Source organism: Chiloscyllium punctatum, chromosome 14 (genome assembly GCF_047496795.1).
Source record: "Chiloscyllium punctatum isolate Juve2018m chromosome 14, sChiPun1.3, whole genome shotgun sequence".
Lineage (NCBI taxonomy): Eukaryota > Metazoa > Chordata > Chondrichthyes > Orectolobiformes > Hemiscylliidae > Chiloscyllium > Chiloscyllium punctatum.
In genome coordinates this window covers 29,489,615-29,503,583 of record NC_092752.1, presented here as the reverse complement: position 1 = coordinate 29,503,583, position 13,969 = coordinate 29,489,615, and the positions used below count along the sequence as shown (strand labels likewise).

General features: G+C 41.7%; 1 protein-coding gene across 2 annotated transcripts in view; it reads left to right on the top strand.

The window, feature by feature from the left end:
- clgn (calmegin) overlaps nt 1–13,969 on the top strand; it is a 67,128-nt gene that overhangs the window by 12,924 nt on the left and 40,235 nt on the right. For both annotated transcript variants that reach the window (XM_072584109.1, XM_072584110.1), the window contains exons 5-6: nt 3,020–3,161; nt 8,688–8,769. In XM_072584109.1, the coding sequence (XP_072440210.1) occupies nt 3,020–3,161; nt 8,688–8,769 (224 nt within the window). The remainder of the gene's footprint in view (nt 1–3,019; nt 3,162–8,687; nt 8,770–13,969) is intronic.

Here is a 13,969-nt window from a genome sequence, read left to right as displayed (position 1 = left end):
CTTAATTACCAACTAATGGATGCAAAATGTCGTCCTTTACCCTGTCGAAATTGTTAATAATTTTGAACACCTCTTATTCTCCTTGAGCTTTGAAGAATAAGCCCAGTTTCTCCAACCTTTCTTTCTATCTAAAATGACTCTTTCCTAATATCATCCTAGTAAATCTCTTTTGTACTCCCTCCCAGGGCTTTAACATCCTTCCTTAAATAAGGTGTCCAGAGCTGAACACAATGTAACAATTGTGGTCTGGTTGATATGTAGAAGTGTAGCATCATTTTCTTGCTTTTATACTCATGCCTTCTAGTTATAAACCCAGGGATCCCATAAGCCGCCTTAACTACTGTTTCAATTTGCCTGGCAACCTTCAGAGAATTATGCTGTTGAACCCCAAGATCCCTCTGCTCCTTTACTCCCCTCAAAGTTGTACCATTTGAGCCTGTATTGTCTCTCCATGTGTTTTCTGCTGAAATGTATGACCTCTCATTTCTCTGCCTTTAAACTCATCTGTCAGGTATTTCGCCAACTTGTCAATTTCTCTCTGAAATTACTCTGCATCATCCTCATAATTCACTATTCTTCCCAGTTAGTATTGTCTGCAAATTTAGAGATTGTATCCTCAACACCATTATGTACATTGAAAAAAGCAAGAAATCTGTAGGGAGCACCACTTTAAACTCCTCTCCTGTCTGAAATGTCCATCTGCACCTACCGTCAGTGTTTGTAGACAACTACTTGCAATCACTGCTGCCAAGGATCCATCATTTCTAATTTGCTAACCAACCTGCCATGTGACACCAATCTCAATGTTTTCTGAAATTCCAAATCTACATCATCCACAAACTACCCACATCCAATGCCTGTGACACCTCAAAGAACCCCATAAAATTTGTCTGATGTGACCTGCCCTTGACAAAGAAATGTTGACTGTCTAATATTTATTTATTTTTCTCCAAGTATATATTTATCTTATCCCATATTATGACCTCCATCAGTTTTCCCACGATTGATGCCAAGTTGACAGTTCTGCAGTTTCCTGGGTTATCCTTTGCCCCATTCTTAAACTATAGCAACACATTTGCAATCTTCCAATCCCTTGGAACTAATCCTGTCCACCCCCACCCCAGCAATCTAGGATCTACCTCATCCAGGCTGCTGACTTCCCTACTTGGGAGTGGTGACTTATTATTTTTAGCATTACTTTGTTATGTATCACTATGCTGCTCGGTTGACTAACACCCACATTTTCAACTGGGCAATTGTCTCCATCTTCAAATTTGTTAATGACTGAAACAAAGTGTTTACTTAGTAACTTTGCCATATCCTTTGCTTCAGGGAGCACCTTATCCTGTTTGGTCCTTTTTATAGATATAGAATATATATTATATATATAATATAGGGTATTCTTCTATCTTATACTATTAATGTTTTGAAGGACATGTTTTACAATTTATTTTAGCACAGTCTGCTACCCTTTTTGGTGTGCTTCCTCCTAGCCTTCCTTACTTCAGCCTCAGCCTGTCTCCTCCATTTGAGATATGCTTCCTGATTTCTATTTCATTGTATTATTCTGTTATGCATTGCATGTCTCTTTTCCTTTTCTCATCAAATTGTTAGTCATCCAGGATACTATAGCTTTGAATACCCCGTAGTTATTTCTCATGGGTAAGTGCCTAGCTTGCATCCTATTCCTCTCTCTTTTGCAAGTCTCCCATTTTACATCTATTGTTTTACCATAAAAATGTATTTCCAGTCAACCTGCTCCAATGTTTACATGCCTAAAATCTGCTCTCTTCCAGCCTGGAATCTTAATCCTTGTGTGTTTTATCCCTTTCTAACTTAGTATTGAACCTTTTTGTATGATCACTATTTCCCAAATGCTCTCCCACTGATATTTTCCATTAAGTCTGCCTTATTTTCTTGGACCAGATCTAGTACTTCTACCCCCCCTCCCCCCGGTAGGATTGAAAATGTTCCAGAAAGTTCTCCTGCACACATTGCAAGAATTTCTCCCCTTCTGTACTTCCAAGCTGAGGCCTATTAGTCAACCCACCCCCTCTGATTTACAAGTTTAAAATCCATCCTCACGACACTAGTTACTCTGTCAGGTAGGAGATTAGTTTCATTTCAGCTCAGGTAAAGCCCATCCCTTCTGAACAGCTTTCTCCTTTCCCAGAGTGATCCCATTGTCTCCCCTCCATACCATCCCTCAAGCTACATATTTACCTCCCTGTTCTGCCTTTGACTAAATGGTGAAGCTTATGGCATTGGTCATATTTCTGAGATTACTGCCCTGGAAGTCCTATGTTTCAGCCTCCTTCCTAACTCCTGAAATTGATCTTGAAAGTCCTCCAAGATATCCCTCCCTAAAATTTTGTTCCTATATGAAGCAAAACCATGTTCACCCTGCTCTTTCTGGAAGTTTATCCAGCCTTTCCCCTACATCCCAAACCCTTGCACCCAGGAGGTTCATGTGCACAAATGCACACTGCCCAAAATGAGCAGTCTGATCGGGCTGAGGTTGATGTTTTTAAACTAATTAATATGGAAATTTGGGAAAGTACAGTTGATGTGGAAAATCTGCCTTTTATTATTGAATAGTGAAGCATGTTTGAGTAACCCTTTTGATTACTGTTGCTTTTATTTCTTATGTTTCTAGCCAAGTTTCTGGCCTTGTTTATATTCACTGAGTGCAGAACAAAAGATAAGTGGCCAGAAATTTCAAACATCATGTCTCTTCTCATGGGTAATCCAGAGAGAGATTAAGGCAGGGAACTTCTAGTAAATCACCTGACAGTGTGACAGCAACTTTCCGATGTTCTAAACCTTTGTATGCAAGTGCACCAGGGTTTAAGAGTTTAATTTACGGAGTGCTCCTCTATGAATTTGCATTTTATTAATTCACCCTCAAATTAGATGGCACTCTCAGTATGTAACTTGAATTCACAACTGTTGAATGTGTTTCTGGTTGCATTTAATTTGCAATTATCTATTCTGTCAGAGTTCCCATTTTCTTTTTTAGGAAAATGGGCAGTTGAGGAATTGATGGAAAACACAGTGCCTGGTGACAAAGGTTTGGTGCTGAAGTCAAAAGCAAAGCATCATGCAATCTCAGCTCCACTGAAGAAACCATTTTTGTTCAAAGCTGAACCTCTGATTATCCAGTAAGTACACATTTGGTAATCTTGGAGAGGGAAATTAGCAACTAATTTATCAAGTCAACAATATAGTATTAAATATGTTTGGGCTATATTTGATTTTCATTCATACATATTGTAAAAAGAATCATGAGCTGAAACTCGTGTTAAGGTTTAGTTTTGTTGCTTTATTGGACCAAAATTGAAAAAATATTGATTATGCAAAATTGCAAAAGAAAATTGTAAGTATGTGTCTACTTAGAATAGTTTCTGTGCTCACTCGATCAATTGATTCACATTTTCCTGATGTTAGAAAAAAAGGACTGTGCTTTACTTTTGTGTATAACTTGTTTTGCCTTTAAGTTCCTAATGTGCAAATGCCAGAAATGTTAACACTTAAGCTATTTTAACATCTTGACAAAATATCATGACCCAACAAATTTACGTTAATGCATAACTTCTAAAATCAAGAATTGGCAAAACAGAAGTGCAAGCACTTGCCTTATCAGCATACAAAGAGATTTAGATTTGCTCACTGTTCCAAGAATTTTTGTTTGCTTTTTTTTCTTCAAAGATCTTTAAGTTGATTGCTGAAAAGTCTAATTCCCTATTGTTATAGCTTTAGTACTGAAAATGCTCTACTAAAATATATAAGTGCAATGAGATTTGGCAGAAGAGAAATCATATTGACACTTCTATTTTTCTTAAATAAGTGTAAGTGCAGATTTGGCAATAAGCATGGTTCATGTGATTCCTGTAGTGTGCACCCAGACTTGGTCATCAAATAAACCCTAAATGATTTCAGTGGGGAGTAACAAACAGCTGAAGATGGTGATGAATCTGTTAATGCTTAGAACTGGAACGTGAAGGGCATCGATGATCATAAAATTGAATTGGAAAAACTAGAATGTAACAGAAATAGGGTTAGGCATGACTAATTGTGATAGAGGTCATGATTTGGAGATGCTGGTGTTGGACTGGGGTGTACAAAGTTTAAAAATCACACAACACCAAGTTATAGTCCAACAGGTTTAATTGGAAGAACTAGCTTTCGGAGCGCTGCTCCTTCGGGTGGTTGTCAACCACCTGATGAAGGAGCAGCACTCCAAAAGCCAGTGCTTCTAATTAAACCTGTTGGACTAAACTTGGTGTTGTGTGATTTTTAAACTTTGTGATAGAGGTGGGGAACAAAAATCAAGAGTGCCTTGTTTTCAATCAAGTCAAAAATCTCTCAACACTGGGTTATGGCCAACAGGTTTATTTGAAGCCACAAGCTTTTGGAGCCCCACTCCTCCCTCAGGTAGCTAGTGAAAGAGAATACATCAGACACAGAAATTAAGTAAAAGATCAAAGGGTCATGTAAGTTATGCGAATGTATTGAACAGTACTCAATATCATCAACTCCTAATTTCCAGGCACCATCCTACAAGTTATCTGCTTTATCCTCAACCACAATGTCTTCATCTTCAACAACCATTACTTTATCCAGACACACTGAACAACCATGGGAACCAAATTTGCACCCCAAATGCCAACATTTTCATGCACAAATTCGAACAAGACTTTGTTGCACAGGACCTCCCAACAATGCTTTACACCAAGTATATTGTAGGGCTTTTGGTTTGCATTTGGTTTTATTTTGGGTGGCTGTGACACTGGACTTATTTAGGGAATGTAAAATAAAGAAGGCAGTAGACCGATGTTTCTGGGCAAAATCTGTTTATTTAACTAAAATAAAAGGCAAATGTAATAAAACAACGAAATTAACACAATTGTACAGAGGACAGTAATTTAAATACACTATCAAATTAAACAGGTTAAAACATTACTCAAAGCTAAACAACAATTCTAATCAGACACTTCCTTTAGGTTTCCTACACTTGGGGTACCCTGCACTGTTACCACCTATCTTCGCCTCCCTGCTAGCTGCGTCAGAAATTTTGGGGTCGAGGGTGTATAGGCTCAGTTTTAAACACTTTTAAAGTGCGTCCAGTTGATAGGCTTTCTACCTTCTTGGATGTCCTTAGTTGCATTGATGCTCTTTGGTTTGCCTTCCTGGTTCAGCTTCTCAGTTTGCTTTCTGTGTTCCAAAGCTGCTTGTTGGGACTAGAGCCTGTTTGGCAACTACTGGATTAGTGGTGCTGGAAGAGCACAGCAGTTCAGGCAGCATCCAACGAGCAGCGAAATCGACGTTTCGGGCAAAAGCCCTTCATCAGGAATAAAGGCAGTGAGCCTGAAGCATGGAGAGATAAGCTAGAGGAGGGTGGGGGTGGGGAGAGAGTAGCATAGAGTACAATGGGTGAGTGGGGGAGGAGATGAAGGTGATAGGTAAATGACCTGGGAGTTGCAGTGGGAGAGGGACTCCCTGAGATTCTTGTAGAGAGAGGAGGAAAACTTCTTCAAGGCAGGCATCCTTGCAAGAGGATTCGCAGTCGGGTTAAAATGTCAACTGCTTGTTTCTGCACTAGCTTAATGTTGGAAAAAGTGCTCTCTCCCAGATCAGGGCTAGCAGTTATGCAAACTGTGTCCCCCATTATCTCCTGTATTGATTACTGAGCTGTTGTTCCTCCTCTTGGGGCTGAATGAGCCTCCTAATTACTGGATAAGGTATGAATGGTTCTCCGATTTAAAGTGAATGGGTTTCTGATAGTTTTGAAGGTTCAGTATTTCTCTTGGATTAATGTATGTTGAAGTTGTACTGGTAGTGTGAAGGCCTTCACATTCAAAGGCAAACAAGTTTACATGTAGTACAATGGTGTGGAATGTTCAGTATCTCTGCCTGAGCAAACTGATTTAGAAGTTGAATAGTTTGTATTTTTATCGGTTCCAGAATGTCTCAGTTATTTGCTGTGCAGGTTGGTGTTCATTGTCTTTAGCTGAGATGTTTGTGGGGGTCTTCCTTCAGCTTTACAAGCTAAACCTATGTTTCAGACAGCTGCCCCTAAGCTTGTGTATTGCCTTGACTGTCTCAGCCAGAGGGCTCAGTGAATCTTCATTCAAATGTGAATTCCATAAACTCCTGTGCCAAGGTCCAAGGGTTTTAGTCCAGGGTATGTGATGGGGATTTTTGCTCCACCTTCAACATTGATGACATTTTCTTCCTTTGGACTCATGGTGAGGAATCACTGAAACAGCTATATCGTGATGTCAACAAGTTTCATCCTATCATCAGACTTACCGTGGACTACTCTTTAGAATCCGTCTCATTCGTGGACACATGCATCTCCATCAAGGACGGGCACCTCAGTATCTTACTCTACCACAAGCCTACAGAAAACTTTATGATGCTGCATTTCTCAAGCTTCCACCCTAAACACATATTAAAACAGTCAACAAACAAGCCCTACACATACACAAGATCCTTTCAGATGAGGGGGAATGCAACAGATGTTGAAGGATGCAGTCAAGGACGGGATGCGATGCTCAACTCATCAATTGCCAGTTCCGACACACCACAGTAAAAAAAAAACGTAATGGCCTCCTCAGAAGACACAGAGGATACGACCGATAGGATACCCTTTGTCTAGTACTTCCTGGGAGGGAGAGACTATACCATGTTCTTGGCAGCCTGCAACACATTGAGCAATTTGCCAAGATCTTCCCTACGCCTCCCACTTCTCACCTTCAAACGACTACCAAACCTTAAACAGAGTATAGTTTGCAGCAAACTTCCCAGCTTTCAAGACCACTTGACCACAATACCTGTAAGGGTGTGTCAAAGCATCAACATGGACACCACCACCACATGCAAGACAGATATTCATGTGACTCTACCAACATTGTCCATCTCATACACTATAGGCAAGGATGCTGTGAGGTATGGTATATTGGCAAAACCATGCAGGTGCAATGACTATGGATGAATGGATACCATATAACAATCACCAGACAGGAAAGATCCCTCCCAGTTGGAGAACACTACAGCAGTCAAGGGCATTCAGCTTTTGATCTTTGGGTAAACATCATCCAAGGCTGACTTCAGGTGACACAACAATGCTAAGTAGAGGCTCAGAGCCAAGTTCGATAAAGATGACCCTACCACACAGCTTGTGTGCACACCCCCCCCCAAAAAACGTCCTCACTGCACATTTGGTCTTAAACCTATCAGGTGAATTCGCACTTGCTGAAATGTTATGTTATATTTTGTCCAAAAATCTGCAAATGCAAATTTACTCCATAGATTTGAGAATGAATTTATAAATCACCACATTAGTTTACTTTCCAAAGTAGGAACTTAACCTGGAAACAGATGGTCTACAGATAAGATACAAACAGATTTGAAACAAGCCCTCGAACCTAACGTGTGTTGCCTGACCTGATATCACCTTTTTATACTGAAAGCCTTAAATTATTTTGGAATATGACCTGAAGAAAAATTCTGGGATTTATATATTAAGTCAAAACCTGCATTTCCATTCCAACTAATTAAAGACTTAATAGGCATCTAGGTTTGTTCAGTGCATTCACATAAGTTGTCTGACCCTTTGGACACAATTTATAAGTAAAAGCACAATGTATTCTCTCTCACTAGCTACCTGGGGAAGGAGTGGGGCTCCCAACGCTTGTAATTTCAAATAAATCTGTTGGACTAAAACCCGGTGTCATGTGAATTTTGACTTTGTCCACCTCCACATCTTGTCTTGAATATGCTTGAATGTCCACATTAATGTAGAAGAGTAAGAGGTGACTTTATCTGAATAATTTAAGGATATGTTGAGGGTCTTATCAGTAGATTAGATTACTTAGTGTGGAAACAGACCCTTCGGCCCAACAAGTCCACACCGACCCGCCGAAGCTCAACCCACCCATTCCCCTACATTTACCTCCTCCCTCCTCCCCCCCCCACTTAACACTACGGGCAATTTAGCATGGTCAGTTCACCTGACCTGCACATCTTTTGTGACTGTGGGAGGAACCCGGAGCACCCGGGGGAAACCCACGTATACATGGGGAGAATGTGCAAACTCCACACAGTCAGTCGCCTGAGTCGGGAATTGAACCCAGGTCTCTGGCGCTGTGAGGCAGCAGTGCTAACCACCGTGCCACCCACAGATGTGGATAGCTGTTTCCTCATGGAAGGATCTAGAACTAGGGATGCAATCACTAATTTATGACAGATGAAGCAGCAAAAATGTCTGAGGATCAACAGTCTTGAAACTCCCTTGAAACTTGATGGAAGCAGAGTTTTTGGATATCTTTAAAATGGGGATAGATTGATTCTTGTAAATCCTGGGGTTGAGAAGTTGAGTGGGCCGGAATTTGGATTTCAAGTTAGTCGCCTCAGTGATGCCATTTTTTTATAAATGGCGGACCTTGCCTGAGCAGCTGATTAGCCTCTTTATTGATGTTTTTATAATGTTTTACTTTTTTTTAAAATTAGCTAGCTAATGAGTTTGCTTTAAAGCAAAGTTGAAAATGGATTATTTATTGAACAAAAATGCTGGCCCATCCAAAATTAAGTTCTGATTAAATGTTTCCGGTTTAATAACCTGGTGAAACATCCGACCCGAAGGCTGACTATATGCATGATGGTTTTATGTGCTTGTTTTCCAGGTATGAAGTGAACTTCCAAGCTGGCATTGACTGTGGTGGTGCATACCTAAAGTTGCTTTCGCATACGGACGACCTGAAGCTGGTAATTACTTGAGATCTGAAGCACTTCTTTTCTTCCCCATGCCTTGTATCAGTGGTCATTCATACTGGAATAGCCTTCTGTTGTCACTTATTGAAGAGTGTGGTGCTGGAAAAGCATAGCCAGTCAGGTAACATCTAAGGAGCAGGAGAATCAATGTTTCAAGCATCCGCTCTTCATCAGGAATGAGGAGGTGGCCCAAGGATGCTGAGAAATAAAATGGGAGTGAGGTGGGGCTGTGGTGCAGAAGGGAGGTGACTGGGGAAGGTAGCTGAGAATGCAATAGGTTGATTCAGTTAGCGGGTGAAGGTGACAAATCAGGAGGATGGAGCAGATAGATGGGAAGGAAGATGGACAGGTCAAGAGGGCGGTGCTGAGTTGGAAGTTTGAATCTGGGATAAGGTGGGGTGGGGGTGGGGGGGAGCACTGGGATTAGAGTATGGAGGCATCATCGACCACATGGAAGGGAAAGTTGTCACCTTTTGTCCACCTATTCCTAGAAGTCTAATTAAAAAACTGTATCAATAAGATGCATGATTTTTTTTGTCTGATTCTGTCATTAAAAACTCACCTGATGCATAAACATCATTTTTGTTTTTTGAAGGAGACTAGCCATTCTTACCAGATCTGATTAATATTGTGAGCAATACATGCAGACTTTGACACTTGCATTTTCAAAATAGTACTCAGTCAAGTTATCTGCTAAGGCACAGAAGGGACGTGCACAATTGATACTGTATGAAATATTGTGGCACCCTTTCATGTTAATTGAAAAAAAAACAGCTAAAAGGTTTTTTATTTTTGCTGAACCCATTTCAGCATTGCTGTTATTTGAAAATAGTATTGTTAATAGTCCCTGCAGTTTTCCAAACATCACCTCATCAGAGATGTATCTGTGTTTTATCAGGTGTTGTTTTAACACTTCTTCTTTAATGCTGACACTGCCATGATACTTGCTTTTGCACTGACCTGGGAGATTCCTAATTGGCTAACATGGATAACACAGAGGAGAATCAGACTGAATCCTAAAAGATTCAAAGGAGAATGTAAGAAGAAGAGGCGAAGGGTCAGGACAAGAATAGATTGGTTGCTAAGTAAAAGGGAGCCCAGAGTTTTTTCAGTTGTCAGTAGTAGTGGAGTTGGTTTGGCAAGAAAATGGTGACCAGTGAAGAGTAAAGGCATGGTTGAGATCCTGAATGAATACTCTTTTTATTAGCCTTTACCTAGAAAATGACTGCCAAAAAAACCCAAAATTTTCATGGTACTGAATGAGAAAATTAAAAGAAAGTACAAGTATAATTTTTTTTTGAAAAATTTGTGCAATGTGGGTATCACTGCCTAGGCCAGCATTTGCTGCCCATCCATTAAGTGTCACCCACACACTGAGAGTCTGGAGTGGAATAAGGGTGGTAGTTTCCTTTCCTAAAGGAGATTAATGAAGCAGATGGATTTTTCCAATCATTAACAATGGTCATTATTAGACCCCCCCTCCCTCCCCCTGCTCCCATTCAAGATTCTCATTATTGAATTCCGATTCCACCACCAGGTGCCCAGAATATCACCTGGGTCTCTGGATTGATCCAGTGATAATACCACTAGACCATCTCTTCACCTAAGAGGGGAGCTAAAAGTATGAATTAGATAGTTTTCACCAGTACCTAAATTGGAAAATCTGATCTGGTTGGGATGATTCCTGAAGAAGCTGCTGATCATAATCTCTCAATTAGTCCTTGGGTGCAGGGGTGGTGTCAGAGGCCTTGAGGATTGCAATTGTGACTACACACCTTTTGCACCAAAGGGTGAAAGATAAACCTGGCAATATGAGGAACACCAGGAAACTCCCTATTATCACCAAGTGCCTCATCTCAGCTGATGAATCTCCTTCATGTTAAACACCATCTGGAAGAAGCAATGAGGATGGCAAGGGCACAAAATGTGCTCATTGGGGACTTTAAAGTCCATCACCAAGTGTGGTTTGACTAAACTCATCCCGTCCTGATGAACATATCTGTTGCAGCCCCAGTCTAGCAAATTGTAAGAGAACCATTAAGAGGGAAGCACTTACTAGACCTTGTGCTCGTCAGTCAAACTGTTGCAGATGCATCTGCAAATGAGGATATAGGTAGTGACCACTGCACATGCCTTGTAAAAACAATGTCATCTGTCCACTAAGTACAGTCTCCATCTACTGTCACGCTAAAGGGTATAAATCAAGGGTATTTGAGGATGAAGGTGTAGGAGGGAATGCCAAAAATAGAATTGGGAATAAATTTAAGTGAGGTCAGCCTGGTGACACTGCAACCTGAGACAAGTTGTATGCCAAATCATGGGGGATAAGAGACGACAGAGCTGAGGAATCCCATAGCAACATATCAGATCCCAGCTTCACAATCCTCCCACATATTGTCATGAATGGTGGTTGTCAATTTAAACAACTAATGAGGAGAAAGCTCCACAAATATCCCACCCTTTGTGCTGGGGGAGCTCCACAATGGGGAATTCCCACTGGTACAATAAATGAGTTTGAATCATTTGCAACATCAACAAACAGAAGGGCTGATTGGATGATTCATCATGTCGTCTTTCTGCAGTCCCAAGTGTCACAAACCTCTGACAATTCAGTTCACTCCAAATGACATCTCAAAATTATTTGAAGGCACTGGATCTGGAAACACTGTATCCTGCCCACATCCTAGCAATAGTATTGAGTGGTCCACAGCTAACCACACCCTGGTCATGCTGTACCACTGGGGGCAGGGAAATTATGATGCGGTGAGGCATGACTTCGGATGTGTGGATTGGAAAAATAGGCTTCAAGGGAAGAACACAAATGATATGTGGAGATTGTTCAAGGAACGGCTAATGGGTGTTCTTGATAAGTATGTACCAGTCAGGCAGGGAGTAAAGGGTCTTGTGAGGGAGCCGTGGTTTAACAAGGAATTGGAATCCCTTGTGAAAGGGAAGAGGGCGGCCTATGTAAAGATGAGGCGTGAAGGTTCAGTTGGGGCGATTGAGAGTTATAAGGTAGCCAGGAAGGATCTAAAGAGAGAGCTAAGAGCAGCGAGAAGGGGACATGAAAAGTCCTTAGTTAGTAGGATTAGGGAAAACCCAAAGGCTTTCTATAGGTATGTCAGGAAGAAAAGGATGACAAGGGTAGGTATCGGTCCAGTCAAGGATAGTGGTGGGAAGTTGTGTGTGGAGGCGGAGGAAATTGGAGAGACACTAAATCAATACTTTTCGTCAGTATTCACTCAGGAAAAGGACATTGTTGCCGATGTGAATACTGAGTCACAATTAATTAGAATGGACGGCTTTGAGGTATGTAGGGAAGAGGTGTTGGAAATTCTGGAAAGGATGAAAATAGATAAGTCCCCTGGGCCTGATGGCATTTATCCTAGGATCCTCTGGGAAGCTAGGGAGGAGATAGCGGAGCCATTGTCCTTGATTTTTATGTCGTCGTTGTCTACGGGAATAGTGCCAGAAGACTGGAGGATAGCGAATGTGGTCCCCTTCTTCAAGAAGGGGAGCAGGGATAGCCCGAGTAACTATAGGCCAGTGAGTCTCACTTCTGTTGTGGGCAAAGTCTTGGAGAGAATTGTAAGGGATAGGATTTATGAACATCTGGATAGGAATAATGTGATCAAGGATAGTCAGCATCGTTTTGTGAAGGGCAGGTCGTGCCTCACAAACCTTATTGAATTCTTTGAGAAGGTGACCAAGGAAGTGGACGAGGGTAAAGCAGTAGATGTAGTGTATATGGATTTTAGCAAGGCGTTCGATAAGGTACCCCATGGCAGGCTAATGCAAAAACTACGGAGGTATGGCATTGAGGGTGCATTAGAGGTTTGGATTAGGAATTGGCTGGCTGGAAGGAGACAGAGGGCAGTAGTTGATGGTATAGGTTCATCTTGGAGCGCAGTTACTAGCGGTGTTCCACAAGGATCTGTTTTGGGACCATTGCTGTTTGTCATTTTTATAAATGACCTGGAGGAGGGGCTTGAAGGCTGGGTGAACAAGTGTGCGGATGACACGAAAGTCGGTGGAGTTGTGGACAGTGAAGAAGGATGTGGCAGGTTACAGTGGGATCTAGATAAGTTGCAGAGCTGGGCAGTAAGGTGGCAAATGGAATTCAATGTAGCTAAGTGTGAAGTCATTCACTTTGGTAGGAGTAACAAGAAGATGGATTACTGGGCTAATGGTAGACTACTTGGTAGTGTGGATGAGCAGAGGGATCTTGGTGTCCATGTACACAGATCTTTGAAAGTTGCCACCCAGGTAAATAGTGCTGTGAAGAAGGCATATGGTGTACTGGGCTTTATTGGTAGAGGAATTGAGTTCCGGAGTCCTGAGGTCATGTTGCAGTTGTATAAGACTCTGGTGCGGCTTCATCTGGAGTATTGTGTGCAGTTTTGGTCGCCATATTATAGGAAGGATGTGGAGGCATTGGAACGGGTGCAGAGGAAGTTTACCAGGATGTTGCCTGGCATGGTAGGAAGATCGTATGAGGAAAGGCTGAGGCACTTGGGGCTTTTCTCATTGGAGAAAAGAAGGTTTAGGGGAGATTTGATAGAGGTGTACAAGATGATTAGGGGTTTAGATAGGGTTGACAGTGAGAACCTTTTTCCGCTAATGAAGTCAGCTGTTACTAGGGGACACAGCTTTAAATTAAGGGGTGGTAGGTATAGGACAGATGTTAGGGGTAGATTTTTTAATCAGCGGGTTGTGAGTTCATGGAATGCCCTGCCAGTAGCAGTGGTGGACTCTCCCTCTTTATGGTCATTTAAGCGGGCGTTCGACAAGCATATGGAGGTTATTGGGCTAGTGTAGGTTAGGTAGGCTTCGGTCGGCGCAACATCGAGGGCCGAAGGGCCTGTACTGCGCTGTATTTTTCTATGTTCTACCAGGACACCTACAGTGTCGGCATCTACCCAATTATGAAAAATTGTCCAGGAGTACCTGCTTAGAAAACGCAGGGTGATATAACTCCATAGAGATTGGTATACTGTCACCAAGTCTCCCTTTGTTGACACTGATCCAGCTTCTTCAGAGCCAGCTCTCAGAACAGGATGTCTGACTCTCATCTGTTAGCCAGGGTGCCCTGATTGCGGCTGTTAATCTGGTTCAATGAGAGAACTCATTCTATGAGCTTCACCTGGCTGACCTCCTTACAGTCAGTACACATAAAATCCAATTCTACCCATTT